The sequence below is a fragment of the Oncorhynchus gorbuscha genome, linkage group LG19 (genome assembly GCF_021184085.1).
Source record: "Oncorhynchus gorbuscha isolate QuinsamMale2020 ecotype Even-year linkage group LG19, OgorEven_v1.0, whole genome shotgun sequence".
Lineage (NCBI taxonomy): Eukaryota > Metazoa > Chordata > Actinopteri > Salmoniformes > Salmonidae > Oncorhynchus > Oncorhynchus gorbuscha.
The window spans coordinates 27,712,489-27,732,083 of NC_060191.1; the positions used below are offsets into that span (position 1 = coordinate 27,712,489).

The 19,595-nt window shown below is 42.3% G+C and overlaps 2 protein-coding genes across 5 annotated transcripts in view; both read right to left on the reverse strand.

Annotated features, from left to right (window-relative positions):
• Positions 1-237: 237 nt before the first annotated feature.
• Positions 238-17,915, reverse strand: LOC124005004 (myelin basic protein-like). Of its 4 annotated transcripts, XM_046313827.1 has the most exons (7): positions 17,783-17,915; positions 6,264-6,356; positions 5,921-5,947; positions 5,568-5,597; positions 4,158-4,232; positions 3,922-3,940; positions 238-1,845 (listed from the first exon to the last, which is right to left on the reverse strand). In XM_046313827.1, the coding sequence occupies exons 1-6, from the start codon at positions 17,894-17,896 to the stop codon at positions 3,938-3,940; spliced, it is 342 nt and encodes a 113-aa protein (XP_046169783.1). In that variant the 5' UTR covers positions 17,897-17,915; the 3' UTR covers positions 238-1,845; positions 3,922-3,937. The 4 variants fall into 4 exon arrangements, with proteins under 4 accessions (XP_046169783.1, XP_046169784.1, XP_046169781.1 ...); XM_046313828.1 differs by lacking the exon at positions 5,568-5,597; XM_046313825.1 differs by lacking the exon at positions 3,922-3,940.
• Positions 17,905-19,595, reverse strand: part of LOC124005003 (myelin basic protein-like) — a 46,024-nt gene continuing 44,333 nt past the window's right edge. Inside the window, exon 4 of the mRNA XM_046313824.1 lies at positions 17,905-18,309. Within this exon, the coding sequence (XP_046169780.1) occupies positions 18,011-18,309 (299 nt within the window). The 3' untranslated portion in view covers positions 17,905-18,010. The remainder of the gene's footprint in view (positions 18,310-19,595) is intronic.

Below are 19,595 nucleotides of genomic sequence, written 5' to 3' on the forward strand. Positions count from 1 at the left end.
TTGATTATGCAATTATTGAGCAAACACAATTAGTCTTGGAAGCAGGAGTGAGATGCAGCTCTGGCATGAGTCTGCTTCAAACGACACAATGACCTGACCTAAACAAAGATGGATTCCGCAACAGAGTTGAATATTTCATCACTTCTTGTACCCTACACCGGCAAGTTACTGCATGTGTGTGCACTACTTTTTAAATGTCTATCAAAACAACACAACCAGAGACCCATAACGATTTAATGATTTTTAATTCCTTTATTTTTTCCAAGTTATTAAGTGGCTGGTCGTACATCTTTTTATTACCGATACAACAATGAGGGTCTCGAGAGTTTCATTTACATTCATTCACAGGACCCATACAAAAACATGCGCACATTAAGACATGGGTGAGGGGGGGGGGGGGACAGGCAGAGTACGCTACAGATTACACACAATTTTTATTTACTTACACAAATGGAGGAGAGACTGGTGGGAGGATATTGGACAGTACAGTGGCAGTAATAAGCAGTTTTATGCAACTCATCGCTCGTACCTTGGTCAACAAACTCCACGCCCTCTGTATCCATCTTCATCTTTTTTTTAAAATAACATTTATGCTTTTACACAGTTAAATAAGGAGCACCTTTATGACAGTGTTGGTGTTTTAATATCCACATGGAGTAAACACAGCACATAGTTTTTTGGCAGTCAAATGGTATTGCTTTGCTAGCTGTTTTGTATTCATATTTTGTGCAGTGCTTCGACAGACATATGAAGCAAGAGATACTTAAGACAGAGAAGACCACTCCTAATGGGGGGAAAGGGTCTGAATCTGTCCTGCCATTGGAAATGCCATGTTTGTGGCAGGTCCAGCGTGAGCTTGGTTTCAGAGCAGTCCGTGTCTGCTTTTCAAAGGTCAAAACAGTGCACTTTAGACAAATCTCCGTTATGTCTGGATGGGGAAACTCCCAATCAACACATTAGTGTCCTAATCAATCTACATGTACTGAAAATCGAATGAGAATAATATTAGAAATGATATCATCCATTGATTTCTACAATTCAGTGGATACTACAGGCGAGACTTTTAGTGGGTTAACTTTCAGTCATTTTACCACCGAAGATCACAGCCAGCCATAGACTCTAATGTAAAAACATGGAAGGACAGTAAGACAGGACACTTACACTGATGACACGGGACGGTAAAGACGACACATGGCCAACTGGCCATCGCAACAACCCATGCAAGCTGAGTAAGACGATGCTTAGCTATGAATTCATGTCGGGTTGTACAGGAAATGGGAGAGTGTGTGGGGTTTGGGGGGGGGGCGACAAAGACGAGCATGACAAGACAGATAATCGTTCGTTTCTGAACCAGAACCAGACCTGGTCACACTTTCACAACCACAGGCGGTCAGGGCCAGGTCAATTGGACCTAAGCTACTTCAGCCAGGTCTGGTCCAGATAGCCAGCTTTGTTAGACGACACTATACAGACAGACAGACAGACAGAGAAATAGAAATGAAGACACTGTAGAGCTACGACAGGGGTCCTTTAGGCTGTGAGAGGGGGGTCCGGATGACTTCGGCAACAGTTCACATCCAAGATGGTTGCACAGGAGAGGCGGGAGGGAGGAGCAGGGGCGGGGTGTGGGGGCACAGATTGTGTCGCTATATCTACCAGCCGGGTGCATTTGAGTTATAAAATGAAAGGGTTAGAAAAGCAGGGAAGAGGTGTGTGTGAGTCGACAAAGATCCGTTCTTTTATCTTCTTTGTTTTCCCCCACTCGTGTCCCTTTCCTTGACGTCTGCCTTTGTGCTCTTGAAAGGGACCTCATTTTTTGGGTAGGGACCCAGTCCGGCTTGTGCCCTGCAAGAGAGTGAGAGACAAAATAATAATCAGGAAATGGATTGTTTTTGTCATTCGCTAACGATGCTCACTAAAGGGACCTGCTAATTAGGACACAAATGTCCAGCTGTATATTGACGTACAGTCTACGTGGCATTGTGTACAATTGTTTTGTTAGAGTAGGTGGGTGAGTTCTAGGTATTATCAGAATTGTTTCTTTTGTGAATTCTCGGCTATGCCCTAAAAAGAGACATCTCCCAGTTCTAATTTGCATGTTGTTGCCAAAACTGATCAATGATGTGTTGTGCTGTGTTCACCAAGCTCAATCCCTAAGAATAGATTGTGCATTTTCTCATGGGGATATAAAAGTAGGAGAAAGAGGGGAGGAATTGGAACGGAACAAAGATTATACAAATGAGACAATTCTTTAGGGAGAACTATTGGAATGAATATAATCCACAACGTACAAAGCCTTCAAATCTCCTGAAACAAAAGGAGATCAGAGGAAAAGGGCCAGGCTCTGAGCCATTCTTACAGCAATTTGAGTTTGAAATCATTATCGGTTCGAAAAACAAACTAATTAGAATGCGGTAACAGAACTGGAGAATGGAAAACAAATGAAAAGAAAACGTGAAATAAAAGTCCGTCCCCAGATAATGATTAAAACAAAACGGTAATCGGAAGCGCTAAAGATGGTGGCTTTAGCTTAACGCCAATTAGGCAGAGAGATTGTGGGGAAACAAGCTATAAGCAAGAGAAGATTGGTGTACTATTTACCCACACATTTATAGACTTGATCGTCTTCATCTTTTAGTTTCATAATGCCACATAGTCCAACTAGCAAAGACACCTATGCAGGGAGCATGTGGATATATACAGACTCTCTAAACATTTTTAAAAGTAGGCCCCCTGTATGGTACGAGAGAGATGACTGTGCTTGGTTGCCTTGCTAATCACTGTGAGTGCACTGACTGTACCTACCGGAACATAAGCTCTCAGTGCCTATTCTGCCTAATTAAATAACTGTATCTGAAGCTTGGGCCAGACTGGGTAATTAAAACTGCCAGAGACCTCCAGAGCATGTCCTAGAGATTAGCATTCACCATGCCATGGATGACGCAAGGAGAGACAAACAAACAAACAGCCGCTCAGAATGCAGGAGCTCTCCGAGTCACTGCTCAGAGGAGAAAGTGAGTCGCCGGGGCAGAGTGAGAGGTGTGAAGGATAACCGGGGAGCGTAGGAGAAGGAGAGAGACAGACAAGAGGTGGAGACCAAAAGAGAGAGGTAGAGTAGAGACTGTCGTAAAAAAAAACATCTATAAATGGTATACCCTCTGTTCAAACACCTCCGTCACCCGTTTGAGACGAACACACCGGGGTGCTATGCTGCTCCTCTAAAAGTCATTAAGTATTCGCTCAAGTGTATATAAGTGTGTCTGCCTTACCTTTACGTGTGGCCTACTGCGTCGGAGAAGGACCTCTTGAATAAATCTGTCTGTGTAGTATCCCAGTATGATATACAGTGTGCTTGGTACACACATGCATGAACCAGATGGTCAATCTAATTAAAAGCGCAATGTCCTAGTTGTAGAAATAATGCAAGGCACTGCTTCCATAACAGCTTGGCTTACCTGACGGTGTGTTTACAGTCGCGGAAGCCATCGGCAAAGTGAGCAAAGCTACCACACGCCACAATTGTAATTGCTAAGCATGTCCCATTGCAGTTAGCACACGTCTTAGAACAGCCATTAAGAGTAAGCAAGACTACTATCCCTAAAGCTGCTTTCGAAGTGTAGGCCCACAGGTGCAAGATCACCGCCTGCAAGTAAGCTGCCAATTATGTTAGGTGCTGCATGTCCGTATCAAGCCACAAATAGCGTTACCTTTGACATCAAACTGCACTCTTTAATGCATGAAGCCTGTAGCATCAGCCAGACACTGTAATTATCACTGTCTAGAGGCTGTCTCAAGGTGCAGTTATTCTGCCGGGGGTATGATAGGCAATGGAAGGTGTCATCTTAGCCTATCAACGTTGAATAAATTCACAGCAAGTAAGAGTAAATATATATTGCTGCTCATGACTCATTAGCTACTCACTGAATGGTGGCTATCATCACTGAGGTGAAAGAAGAAGAGAGTGACAGAAGGGAGGAATACAAGAGAAAGAAAGATCCCATCTGTTTAATCAAGTGCACATTCTGGAATTAGTTTCGATAACCTACAAATATATATATATATAAATATATATAATTAGATATTCCCTTTTCATGTTACTGTCAAAGACAGATCAGAGCGTTTTTGTTCCTTTATAAATGGGTTTCGTGTTCGTTTACCATTTTGAAGATCTTGGACAGGGTTCCGCTGTCGCCTGCACCGGCCTTCTTCGCCTTGGCGGATCCTGTTGACTTCTGAGACACCCGGAAGAGAGCAGGGGTGAGGTAAGACACCGGGAGACATTGTTGTTGCCACCTAGCATGGTGGCCCAGTCAGTGTGTGCTTTTGCCAGCTCGTCTCTGTGTTTGTTCCTCTAAATGATTTACTAATGGCTAAAAAGCGGCATCGTGTACATATCTTACGTGGGTATTGCATGGTTGTTTAAAGAATGCTTTCTGATAATATCATGTTGCCTGAAAACAATAGAAGCGACAGCGTCGTCCCCAGGCTCAACTGAAAGCCGGCAGGTGACGAGCTTATAGAAAAGATGGCCTTCGAGTCAGTGACTACAGTTCTGAACTAGTCTCGCCTAGATCAAAAAGTGGCTCATTGGAGCAAATCAATCTGAGTCAAAGTGGAAGTGCTTCCACTTAAACACTTTCTAAATTCAATCTCAGTAACAGCTGAGCTGTGGCTGCTCTGACTCTCACAGGGGGGGGGGGGGGGGGTTTAGACTGGGAACCGTTCACGCAAAACTCCAATAAACGTGCATGAGGATGAATGAAATGTTGGGGAGGAACACTTCAAAGTGTTACTTTAAAGATCCCTTACCTCGGAGAAGAGCTTATAAGGTCTCATCCCTTTATCACTCTGTTATTTCACCCCCCCCACACAATGTTAACTGTTATGTGTGACTCATAACATCTACAAAACACACACACACACACACACACATAGACACCAGCGGAGGCTGTTGAGGGGAGGACGGCTCATAATAATGGCTGGAATGGAGTAAATGGAATGGCATCAAACGTGGTTTCCATGTAGCTGATAGTAATGCCTGGAACGGATTCAATGGAATTGTATCAGCTACATGGAAACCACGTTTGATGCCATTCCATTTACTCCATTCCAGCCATTACTATGAGCCGTCCTCCTCATCAGCTGCCACCACTGACACATACACACACAGAGGCACACACAAAGACACAAACGCATGTGCACACACACACACAAATCACACACACGTGCATGCACGCTCGCACAGTGGCCAACAGGGGCCAAGAGAAGAGGACGAGGCAAATAAGAAAAAGCAGGATTAAGTGGCTGGTTATGATACCAAAAAGGAAAAACGACTTCAGCAAATAAAGAACTGGATATTCAATTGAGCCCGGAGGCGGAGAGCTTGCCAAACAAAACCACTCAAAACATGATTTAATAAAATAGAAAAACCGATGAGGGCGTTATGCATGTATGCTTGGATTACAACAAGCTCTCGAGCCTTAAAATGGTTACAGAATAGACTGTTTTAAAGAGCGGCCGGGGATTTTTCTCTTCGTTTGCTTTAGCTGTAGCGTTTAACCACGTACCTGGCCTAGTTTCGCAGTCATTGCCGTCCACTGGACAAGGACACGTACGAGACAGAGACAGGGAATAGACAGGGGTGAGACACAGGGGTGAGGGGAGGAGAGTTAATCACTCAGGCCTTACGCAGAGCAAAGGCAGTGCAGCATGAAGAGATGAGTCCACATCCAGGGCAGAGCAGAGCAGAGCAAGGCAGACGCTCGCGTCACCAGAGAGAGCACAGACTCAGTGAGATACGCTCAGTGACATCACATGTTATTAACAAAGCCAAATACACAATCCCATCCAAAGACGAAAAACAACCTTCGACTCCTCAATTGGACAATATTGACAAAGAGTAAAAGTAAATGGGGCTCACCCTAGACTTAGGAGGGGCAGGGGACACCTGAGGGGAGAGAGTCACAGAGATCTTTAGAAATACAATAGATGAGGGTATTCCTCATTACGTTTTAGTCATTTAGAAGACACTCTTATCCAGAGCGACTTACAGGATCAAATAGGGTTAAGTGCCTTGCGCAAGGGCACATCAACTGATTTTTCACCTAGTTGGCTCAGGGATTCGAACCAGTGACCTTTCGTTTACTGGCCTAAAGTTATTTCTACTGCTAGGCTACCTGCTCTTAACTGGTAGACTACCTGACGCCCTCATATCAACAAGTCAAACATCAACAGTGGAAAACTATGCAAATGGGGTGACTCACGATCGTTCTGAAGAGGCGCACAACAGCGTTCTCCCCACCCTTAGGGGCTGCCTTGGCAGGTCTGACAGGAGAGGACAGGCCACGGAAAGAACCCTGGAGGAAATGGAGGGAGGGATGGAAGAAGGAAAGGAGGGGATGGAAGAAGAAAAGGAGGACGGGATGGAAGAAAGAAAGGAAAGGGGCGGGATGGAAGAAGGAAAGGAGGGCGGGATGGAAGAAGGAAAGGAGGGCGGGATGGAAGAAGGAACAGAGGGAGGGATGGAACAACATTATAAAGGCACAGCGGGAATACATATAGCCCAACACAACCTAACAATAAAGTGTGTTCCCTGAACCAGACCAGGCTCTACTCTGCCTCCACTCTCCAGCTTCTGAAAGGTGTTACCATTGGAAACAGCTGGTGGCATATTGCCAAACACCAGGGATGCTGGAGCACATTTTCTGTGGCTGTGGAACGACTTCTTCCACTGGATGGACTACCTGGGGAGCTCTTACATCACAGAGGACCTGAGATAAGCTCTATGAGTCATTCACAGCAGACTCACATAGGTGTCCACAGATAACGCCCATCCAAAACTCATTCAAACGGAAAATAAGTGGTTAAAAACTAATTGGATGAAGGAATTATAAATAAATTCATAAAGTCAGTAAGAAAAAGTTTTGGATCTTTTGCAAAGTGTGGTAAATATCAACACTAAATGCTGTTGAAGGGGAAGTTAAGTAGAGATCAATACAATTAAGTTGTACTTCAGACAGATACATCTTTAGAGGATTGGATGGGGATGAATGCAAAATTAGCTCTGTCTCGTTCTCTTGAACTTGAATAAATAGCATCCCCCCTCTCTCTCACAATAGGCTTCAACATGTACCTTCCAGACGCACACAACTGGGACCTTAATTAAAATTGTGTGATTCTGAAAAGATTCATTGTCATTTTCTCAATAATAACCCTGATTATTCCCGGTTGGCTATTTAGGGGTATGTTTGTGAATAACATCCTTTGATATAGCGAAACCCATTTCTTCCTAATGAGTGCCTCTCTCTCTGTGGTATTTTGTGAAGTGAGAGCAAGGGGACCTTTATGCCCCCATTCATGTCAGTAAGTGAAGAGAGTGGAGAGGCTCTCACTGAATCCCTGTGATTATCCCTATGAGAGAACTTTACCCAAATGAGAGGGTAAACTTTCACCCCTGTGCATCATTCACAATATAATACACTCATTAGGGGTTCCAATTGAATCTCATTCACTGTCTTTTATGCCCATATATGGATGGATGGTTGGATTCAGACTCATGCAGACAATGACCTGTGGAAAGAAACACATTGCTATAGAAAATGTGTTGTGTTCTTATGAGCATTATCCCCTCCAATAACTAGGTATCTAACCCGGAGGACCAGAGGTCATTTTGGAATCTATCAAACTAAGCGACGCATTCTATTGGAAGTGGATGATTAATATCCAACACATTTATGAATACAGATGACGCTCAGTAGAATAGCCAATAGGTAGCATGGTTGTTGGTTGGTCGGTTCGTTCCCTATGAGCAAAAGATGTTGAAAATAAGTGGAAAAAAGTTATTTTCAACCAAAAAAGTGCTCGCTGGGTTTGTGCTGGAGCTGGTACAGGTGAATTAACTTCACCGCCTTGTGGTTGTTGTGAAGAACTGATCTGTCTCACAGCCGCGTGAGAAGTTCCAGTTATGTTCCCACTAAATACAGTTCCAGAGATTGAGTGGCCTGAGAGAAAGAGTTGGGAAGAGAAAGTCAGAAAGTGGAGGGAGAGAAGTAGAGCGAGAGAGACATTGAAAGACAGGGGTAAGACAGGCAAGGAGCTAGCAAAAGAGGAATGGACGTGAAGAGAGAGGTGCCCAGTGGGGATTTCAGTGTTTCCTAGGGTTTGTCTGTACCTTAAACCCACGCTTTTGTCTTCAGATAATGTAACTAGACCATCAATTACACAGTATTGTATGTTACATCATGTTGGCAGCTTGAGAAAACCTTCTAAATTGTAGCTGATTCCGAATTTTTGGAATTGCGTGGAATTTTTATGACTCTAGGAGTCACAGGAGGTTGGTGACACTTTAATTGGGGAGAACGGGCTGGTGGTAATGACTGGAGTGGAATCAGTGGAATGGTATGAAATACATCACACACATGGTTTCCAGGTGTTTGATGCCATTCCATTTGCTCTGTTCCGGCCATTATCATGAGCTGTCCTCCCCTCAGCAGCCTCCTGTGGCAGGAGTAAAAGGTCATTCAAAATGCATCAGTGAATCAGACAATAGTTCTGAAAATATATATATTTTTGGTTGATAAAACTTCTTTCTTTTTTAAAACTCCTACTTGACCTTATTTTACAGTGAGTAATCCTAAATTCTGACTTTAGAATCCGTTTGGATATATTAGTAACACAATATTCAGTTATGAACTTCACATGTCCTTTACTGAAACATGTTGCATTGAACGTTGCCAGTATAGTATAGTATTTTCCAACACAAGAAGAGTGTTCAAAGGACAACGGTATTCTGAAGCAAGGGGGGGTCCTTTCAGGATAGAGCAGAGCAGGGGGTTTGTTGCGTAGGGAGGGAGGAAGGGACGGAGGGAATGTTCTCCTCTCTCTGTTTGATGTTTGAAGCGTATGAGAGGTAAGTGTGTGTTCCTGGCACGGCGCTCGTTGTCAGTTGGCCACAATTCAGACGTCACAAAGTAGCTGTTCTCATTCCACAGCGGGAAAAAAAAACAATAAAAATGCATCGCACTGCCATCCAAATTTCATAAAGCTACAAATCCAGTTTCATCCTCAACATACATGATTGGATTTGCATAACAATGGATGTCCATTTATACGTTCCAAACTCGGCGAGCTGCTCTCATGGCAGCCCAGGCGTCGTAGAGAAAGTTTGGTAAACACTTCGCTTGACACTTCACTATCCCATTAACACGTCGGTGTCGTTTCACCTCTGACATAGAGGCTGTTATCCAGAGGTGTTAGGTCAGTACAGTCGTAATGCAAAAACTCTTACCTCTATCGTGACAACAGTCATAAATCAGAACTGCAGTCTTGAATGGATTATAGACCAGATTACACTGTCATGTTAATGTCATAGTAACCAAAAGTTTCCTGCAGTGAAGAACAAGGTCACCTAGACCCAGGTAGAGAGAGTATTCAGGACTCATAGGACACCTCATCCCTGGGGATTTAATTACTGTCAAACCTCTCTCCTCGGAGGTGCTGGAGGTCAAACCTGGAAGCCGGCTCCTTCAGAAATGGATCACGGTCAATCATTTATTCTGGAATAAATGAATTGTAATAATGTATTATTTACTAAGGAGCAGGAGGATATGTGGGCCACATAGTTATCACTACATCCTATCCTATTGAGACAGTGTGTGAGTTATTGTGGACACACACAAATCACAAACTGCCCCCTGTCAAATAAACAGATCTTACCCATGCAGTTGAAGTCGGAAGTTTACATACACTTAGGTTGGAGTCATTAAAACTTGTTTTTCATCTGCATGTTTCTTGTTTACAAACTATAGTTTTGGAAAGTTGGTTAGGACATCTACTTTGTGCATGACACAAGTAATTTGTCCAACAATTGTTTACAGATTATTTCACTTATAATTCACTATATCACAAATCCAGTGGGTCAGAAGTTTACATACACTAATTTGACTGTGACTTTAAACAGCTTGGAAAATTCCAGAAAATTATGTCATGGCTTTAGAAGCTTTTGATAGGCTAATTGACATCATTTGAGTCAATTGGAGGTGTACCTGTGGATGTGCTTCAAGGACTTTCTCCAAACTCAGTGCCTCTTTGCTTGACATCATGGGAAAATCAAAATAAATTAGCCAGACCTCAGAAAACAATTGTAGACCTCCACAAGTCTGGTTCATCCTTGGGAGCAATTTCCAAATGCCTGAAGGTACCATGTTCATTTGCACAAACAATAGTGCTCATGTATAAACACCATGGGACAACGCAACTGTCATACCGCTCAGGAAGGAGATGCATTCTGTCTCCTAGAGATGAACGTACTTTGATGTGAAAAATGCAACTCAATCCCAGAACAGCAGCAAAGGACCTTGTGAAGATGCTGGAGGAAACAGGTACAATAGTACTATATCAACATAACCTGAAAGGACTTTCAGCAAGAAAGAAGCCACTGCTCCAAAACCTCCATAAAAAAAGCCAGACTACATTTGCAACTGCACATGGGGACAAAGATCGTACTTTTTGGAGAAATGTCTTCTTGTCTGATGAAACAAAAATAGAACTGTTTGGCCATAATTACCATTCTTATGTTTGGAGGAAAAAGGGGGAGGCTTGCAAGCTGAAGAACACATTCCAACCGTGAAGCACGGAGGTGGCAGGTGTTGTCGGTGTGCTCTGCTGCAGGAGGGACTGGTGCACTTGGATGGCATCAAAACATTAGGTGGATATATTAAAGCAACATCTCAGGAAAACAGTCAGGAAGTTAAAGCCTGGTCGCAAATCAGTCTTCCAAATGGACAATGACCCCAAGCATACTTCCAAAGTTGTGGCAAAATGGCTTAAGGACAACGAAGTCAAGGTATTGGAGTGGCCATCACAAAGCCCTGACCTCAATCCTATAGACAATTTGTGGGCAGAACTGAAAAGGCGTGTGTGAGCAAGAAGGCCTACAAACCTGACTCAGTTACACCAGCTCTGTCAGGAGGAATGGGCCACAATTCACCCAAATTATTGTGGGAAGCTTGTGGAAGGCAACCCGGAACATTTGACCCAAGTTACAATTTAAAGTCAATGCTACCAAATACTAATTGAGTGTATGTAAATGTATGACCCACTGGGAATGTAATGAAAGAAATAAAAGCTGAAGTAAATAATTCTCTCTACTATTATTCTGACATTTCACATTATTAAAATAAAGTGGTGATCCTAACTGACCTAATAAAGGGAATTGTTACCAGGATTAAATGTCAGGAATTGTGAAAAACCGAGTTTAAATGTATTTGGCTAAAGTGTATGTACACTCCCGATTTCAACTGAATATATAGTGCATGCTCCTCAATCCAGCAGAGCTTTACATTTGACTTAGATTTGATTGCTCACATAGAACAATGTCCGTCAGTGTCATAACTGACAACTCTGCGATTGATTAGTAAGACTCACCGGCTGCAGATCCACTAGCCACTGACTGACTCCTTTGAAGTGACATCTACTGTAACAGTTCGTAGTCTCAGGAGGACAGACTTTTTGAAGCACTTCTACTGCCAGTCGACCTCATCAGTTGTCTCTTTGCTGCAACTTCTCCAACGATTTAAGAGAAGCTAGCAGGAATTGGACAACTACCTCAGGGGGTTGACAGTTTTACAACAAAGTGTCAATGAGAAAGCAGTGGCGCTCCAGGTCATTCCCTAACACTGACAACAATAACAAGACAAAGTTGGGGACTACAATCTGGTGAACCATAATTGAACTGGTTCTTTACCATCCAATCCCAGGGTACTGGACCGGACGTCTAGTGAGGCCTAGCTCTTGACATTTGACCCCGCTTGTCTTACAGTGCCAGGTGAAAGTAGGGTAATAGTAGGTATGCTCTACACTCCTCAGTCCTCATCACCTCTGGATCCTAAAACAAACAAAACACCAACTATACCACAGTCAAATACATGTAGTGCTCAGAGCAAGTTCAGGTTCTGTTTCATGTCCTTGTTTCGCTCTCAAGTATGAATACTTGACTTGACTCTGGCTATCACTATTAGGGTCTTAGATATTGGTAACATGTACACATTTACACATTAAGAACAAGGTAGCATTGATTCCTTGACTCTTTCATTGTTGACCACGAGGAACATCTAATGGGTTCAATGAGAAGTAGCATGACAATACTTCACTGGAGGTCTCCAAAAAGTGGGACAGACAAGTGAGACAGACTTTCTTGTTTTCATTTTGTATTCCGGTTGGTTTTGAAAACAGCTGTTATTTGCCCCTTTGCTCGCCTGAATACAAAATGAAAACAAGAAATAAACCCTGTTGTTTTATCCTGACTTACTTGATAAGCTTTCCAAAATGTTCAATTAAAAAGCAATTCAAAAAATACGTTCAATTAAAAAAGCATAAAATACAAATGTGACTGAAATATAATTTTCAGTTGAATAAAAGTCATAAGGCAGACAGTACTAAGATGCATTTCCAAAAGAACGAATTCAGCATATTAACCTGGTCCCAGATCTGTTAATGCTGTCTTGCCAAATCCTATGGTTATTGTCATGTCAAACATGATTAACTTCTCACTGTGCTCATCAATGACAGCATGATCAGATATGGAGGTTGAGGTGAGGCCAGACTGTTTGGCATGACAACAATTCTAAGAGTTGGCTAAGAAAGAGCGAACAGATCTGGGACCAGGGTATCAGTCAATGTTGGTGTACCTTCTAGTTCTTTCATCCAAAGAACAAGACATTAGCCCCCATTGTACATGGCCTTAAGCTACTTAATCAAAGCTGAGCTAAGAGTAAGCCTCATATTTCCATGAAGTCTACACCACACTTCTCCCAGCCGTCATGCTGTTTACTGAAGAGTGTGGTCTTATCCACTTAAGAAGTGATAAGACAAAACAAATGGGAATAGTTTGATGATGTACGTTCCATTCCCTCCTCAACTGGGCCAGCTTCTCCATTGGCTATTCTTAGCATTGACCACCTCAAGCTAGACCCTGATCGAAACTGAATTGTTAGAAGGACATTCACCGTAGTGTTGCATCAGAGGAAGGGTTATTAAAAGTGTCATGACTGTCCTTTGAGGATCAGAATGGGAAGATCAGACTGGTGGGGGGGGGGGGGGGGGGGGGGGGGGGGGGGGGGGAAGAAACCAGGCCTCTCCCTCTCTCGCCCACAGAGATGAGAGCGGGAGCTGCTGGATGGTCACCTTCACACCCTGCTGTAAATCTCTGGAGGGGGGGAACTTTCTCTCTCTACCCTTTAGTATTGGGAATGAAATGTCTTTTGTCTAAAGAGACTTCTGCATGCCAGAAACTCTAACGTCCAAAAGATGAACTTTGGAACAAACATTTCTAACATCCGAATGTGGGAAATGGTCAATGAGTAGATGTCGAAAACAAATGTCATACTAGTTTTCATTTTGTGATGTTATTAAAAACTGTATGAACCAAACCAAAGCAACGACTGTTCAGAATGAGAACTGATGAGGTAATGATTAATAAGTGACATGGATATATATATATATATATATAACAATCTTCTTGAGTTTAATTCAAGGAGATGGTAACTCGTTAAACAACTTCTTCCGTTGTGCCCCAAATTCCTAATGAGTGAGTTAGGACATGATTAATTTAAATCTGGTAACAATTAAACATAGATAGGGGATTGAATAAATAACAGTCACCAGATGAAGTTCACATCACAACAAAAGTGACATTACATAATAAGAAAACAACAACAATACAAAAGCATAACGAACACTGCTTAGGGTGGGTGTTGTTAAGAGAGTTTAATCAAGCCATTTATCCAAAAGCTCGGAACAGGATCAGGTTAGGAGCAGATGTTGGTCATATTACAATTCACAGGAAATACACAACAAAATGACAAGCATCAGTTGGATATCTCAAAGCAGTACAAAAGGGATCATCGAATTGGGTCCATGGATCCACCCTGGGATCAAACAGACTCCCACACACACACAAACGCAGTTCCTGACAGGGTCAAGGAAGACCTGGGTTCAAATACTATTTGAACTCCTTAAAAATACTTTAGTCTGCTTTGAGGTCCAGTTGGGCAGGGCTTTCACTTTTGAGACTACTCTATTGGCTCCATTGTGCCAGGCAAGCTCAATCAAGCCCAGCTGAAGCATTTGAAATGATTTTAGATAGTATTTGATCCAGGTCTGGGTAAAAAGACACCAGTGAACCTGAGCGGTGCTCCATTAAGCTGGCGGGAGGAGTTCAGCTCTTAGAAGCTTTTGGGTTCTGAATCATAAACAGTTGTTGTACTGTACTTTTAACATTCTTCAGGCGATCGGGTCCTCGTCCTGACAAAGTTACTCAATAGACCCCGTATTTAAGTTGACTTATTTTGCTGTCATGGAGTTCAGTTTCATGGTGCCTGCACATAGACACTCATTTATCCATCAAATTAGTCTAATAAGGTCTTCCCCTTTTTGAATAATACAGATTACCAATCAGCTTTGACAGGTAACAAATTGGCTTCAGTTCCTGAGGTTAAATCAGTTTTGTCTTTGTTTTTTGGTGATATCTTTCTAATTTCTTAAAATATATATGACATCACCATGTAGATTCCCATGAACTAGTTTCAAACCAGAATCAACTAATGAAAGGCCAAAAAATACAGGTGAAACAAAGACAAGAATGTACAACAGAAAGAGATAACTCCAGGTTGTAAAAGGATCCATGGCTCAACAGTGAACATTCATATCAGTCAATAACAGTAGCCCGTTCCTGCAGTCAAATGACTGAGTTGCATCATGGGTGGAATGTTATTCAGATTGTTTTCTTAATTAATAATAAATTAAATAAAAATTTAACGGCAAATCTGGTGTTTCCATGTCAAAAGGTTTTGCTATATTTCAGTCTTCTGTGATGTATATACAAGTGTAATATTGGGATGCAAACTCAAGATTGAATACATTTCAACTCTATATCTGACATGGTACAGGTGTCTTCTTTTTTTAAAGCCCATAACCGTGCGTGTGAGGTGTTTACTTTGGTTTCAAAATAGATTTGTTTAAGACTATCAAGAAACACTGACCCTAATTTAGCCAACTGCAGTAAAAGGTTAAAAGAAGGATTTTTAAGCATTGAGACTATTGAGATGTGGATTGTAGTGCGTGTGCCATTCAGAGGGTGAATGGGCAAGACAAAAGATTGAAATGCCTTTGAACAGGGTATGGTAGTAGGTGCCAGGCGCACCGGTTTGAGTGTGTCAAGAGCTGCAATGCTGCTGGGTTTTTCATGCTCAACAGCTTCCCGTGTGTATCAAGAATAGTCCACCAAAGGACGTTTTCCTAATGTTTTTTACGCCCAGTGTATATTTCCACACTATGAGGCTGGAATAATACTAGAAATAGAAAATTATGACAATTCCCTTTTAGTGGAAGAGCTGTTTGAAAAGACAGGCTGAAATTTAAGCTGTTTTGGTGGGATTACCAGGCAGTCAATTGGTTAAGACCAATAAGAAACAGTTTCAAACTTCTCTGCCAATAACAGCTAGTTTCCCCCTCCCCACTCAGACCACTCCCACTTAGTCCTAGCTAAATTCTTGCTTGAGAAATTACTCTTTGCTAAGAAGCTATTTGTTTCTTTTAACCAAAACAAATCACAGTAAGGTACTTGACTGTCACCCAGAAATTATTTGATGTTAAAAAAAAATAAACGCCTACATTGGACCTTTAAGATAAAAAAAAATGTTGAACCTGTTTATCCTTTTTTTAAACTTTGATCAGTGCAGAAAAAAATACATTCTGCTCGAGGCAACAGAGAGCTAGGGATCATATATTTGAAATACAAAACACTTATCACACATCTGAAGGCAACTCCACAACTCTGATGTAGAAAACAACGTACAATTTCCTGAAAGAACAGAAAGAGGTGACAATTAAATTCAAACAAATAGATAAAAACAAAAAGCTAATACTGGCTCTTTTACAATAATTTTGTTCATTCAATTTTGACAGGCAAAACACTGACATTTTCACTCGTGGCAGATGTTTTAGCAGCACATTCCAATGATGTTTAAAACGTGAAAGAATCTCATCTACGACGCACACAACCAAATCATTCCCGAAATGAAAAAACAAAAACTGCTCAAATTACTTTGATCTGGGATTTAATTCAAATATGCAACGGTCAAAAGATTTTTGTCCTCTCTGACGTTGTTACAAGGCATGGGAGGAATGCATATTGTTGAGACAGTTCAGACCACATTCTGCAACCTATTGGATCACCATGTCAAACTACCATTCTCCTCTCTGAACCAATGAGGAGGTCACTCCCAATCCCCAGAGTGAAGCAGAGCTGGACAGCATAACGGAGTTGGACTTGAACTCTCTCTTCAATACAGTGTACCAACTTCAACGCATAACTGTTGAAATATACAGTACATTTTGTTTTAGATGACAGCTGATAAACAAACAGTGCCAAGCGGACTGAAATGTGCACTGGGTTGTCATATCAATTTACCTACATCCCCCGTCACCAGCTCAAAGGAGAGGCTTTGGGATTTAGCATTTAGCATATCACAGAGAGATCGAGAGAGATCGAGAGAGAGAGAGAGAGAGATCGAGAGAGAGATCGAGAGAGATCGAGAGAGAGAGAGAGAGAGAGAGAGAGAGAGAGAGAGAGAGAGAGAGAGAGAGAGAGAGAGAGAGAGCGAGACAAACAAAGCAATGTGGGCTCAACTATTCTCACTGTACCGCAACAGTTATCCACACACACATCTGGGTCCAGGTGGCGCTTGCTACGCCAGGATAGTGGGTTCAATTCCCGGGACCGCCCATACTTCAAATGTATGCATGACTGTAAATCGCTTTGGGTGAAAGCGTCCGCTAAATGACATATATTGTCTGAACTCCGACGACACAACGCAGCATCTTGAATTCTACATAAACCCATATAGGATAAGGATTAGCCGAGATAAATGGGTTTTCCTACTCTATAGTATATTATTTATGTGGAGAGAATCCTCTCCACACCCAATGGAGGTACATGCAAGTCATTTAGGTTATAGTTCCCCACCATGGACTATCCACAGTTAAAATGGCTAACTACTAAAGACTCAGAAATCAGGAAAATTGGTAGCCTAACAATCATACCAGTCTCTCCCAAAATACATCCAAGTAAGGGTGCTGACATATGACATTTATTCCACTTGTCCCCATGAAATCTCCCGAATCATTACTCTCTCTTAAAAATACCTGATACACAACTTTAAAATGGCTCCAGTTTTAGATATATTTATGAGTTAAACATAGAGTATATTTGGAATGAAAGCACACACACACACGTACATGGATCAATTCAATCATTCACCTGTCCTGTACCACAACTATGGCCATATAAGTAGCACATATGCTTTGAAGCTCTAACTGAAATAAAATGTAAAATAAAAAAATGTAAATGACATTTTATTGTGGTACTAACAATCACAGAACAATTAGTCCAATGACTTTAAGCCAAAGCCTCTTTGCGCTACACCAATCTCAAACCACACCCAAATCAGTTATCCAGTGTAAATGTAGCTTTCAATGCCATTCATTCGCAAAGAAGCAAATATCATAAACTTTCATAAACAAATTTCATAAACTTTGGTACATCACAAGAAAAGAAAAAATGACATCAAATCGAAGCAAATTGAAACAAAAACAAAAACATATCACAACCTGCCAAAACCATAAATCAGACATTAGTCCCTCAAATTAAGACTGAACACAACAATAAAACATGGTACTTTAGAGGCGTAACTTTGAAACAAATCAAACTCTCTGATTTCCTCACCTTGCTCTTCCTCTTCTTGTCCCCTCCAAAGAAGTTCCCAATTTGATCCATAAGGCCAGGGGCCTTCTTTTTCCTTCCCAGGCTAGACAGTCCAGAGGAGCTTGCAGTTGCCATGTCGGTGGTTAGGGTTGGGTAATGCTGCTAGTATCTCTGTAAGTGGGGTTCGGTCTCTCAGGTAAGAGCGAAGGGGGTATTAAAGATCGAGAAAGGGAGGGCAAAGAAACAATCTTAGTCTAGATCCTGATCCTCTGAACCGCACTCTGATCCCGCTCCGCTGTGCTCTTGGATGGTCTGTAGCTCATCCGATTCAGAAGGGCGGTCTTTGAAGGTGTTGTCCTCGCGGCCCGGGGCATCTCGGGAGAAGAGGCGGACCAGGTGGGGGCGTGGCGCGGCGCTATCGTCAGCATCAGCTGTGCTGGCCTCGTTCCAGGAGCTGCTGGGCCCCTCAGTGCCCGTGGAGTCAGTCGCCGCCGACGCCTTCTCAGAGGGGCAGCCATTGTTCGGGTTCACATCTGCCTCACCCAGGCCTGCGCAGAAACAACAAGGGTTATCTATTGGACCATGGGGCCTGCATGGCGCACAAGGGCCCTGCACAATGAGTCCCTTTGACAAGACCCTGCCCTTTCTGCCAGAGAAACTCAACAGAGAAGGGATCCTGAGTGACATGCCCTGTAATAGATCTAGAACACAGATCAAATGCATAGCTAGGAGATTATTGCACCTGGGAAAACCATACATTGTTAGCAAGGGACATTACCTACAGTACTATCAAAACAGTTTCATCGTCTCCTCCCTCAGTCCATGCCAAAAGTTCCTTACAGTTCTAATACTGTATAAAAGTAACATTGCACACACATATCCTTCCCCAAAACCCCACCACAAGCCCAATAACTCTCTTGGAATTATAATGGCATACTTTCCACATTCCTGTACAGGAATACTTTCACCAGGTAAGTGTGAAATGCAGAACGCCAGGGTAGTGGGTTTCTATAGAAATGCACACATGATAATAAAAGCGTCTGCTAAATGGCATATTATTATTATTATTATTATTTTATTATTATATTATTATAGAACACATTCTCATTTACAACAATGACCCGGGAATAGTTTGAATGAGCCAATGTCACATCCCATGTCACTTATCTTAAGAGTAGGGATGTTAACACTCGGTGTCCTGACTAAATTTATACCATCATGGCCACCTAATCATCCCCAGCCTCCAATTGGATCGCCCTTCCTCTCCCCTTACAGTCATTTGCTTTATGTGTTAAAGGATGAAAGGACGGCTGGTCTCAACCGAAGCTCAAAGCCCATTGGGGAACCAGGATGCCACCAGCACATCTTTGCTTATTTCTCTAGGAGTCACTAAGACCTTCCCAGTGAACAAATACGTAGAATGTATGCACACATGACTGTAAGTCGCTTTGGATAAAAGCGTCTGCTAAATGGCATATTATTATTATTATTATTATTATTTTATTATTATATTATTATAGAACACATTCTCATTTACAACAATGACCTCGGGAATAGTTACAGGGGAGAGGAAGGGCGATGAATGAGCCAATTGGAGGCTGGGGATGATTAGGTGGCCATGATGGTATGAGGGCCAGATTGTGAATTTAGTCAGGACACCGAGTGTTAACATCCCTACTCTTAAGATAAGTGACATGGGATCTTTAGTGACCACAGAGTCAGAACACCTGTTTAATGTCGCATTCGAAAGACAGCACCCCTACACAGGGAAATGTCCCCAATCACTGCCCTGGGGCATTAGGAAATATATATATTTTAGACCATAAGGAAAGAG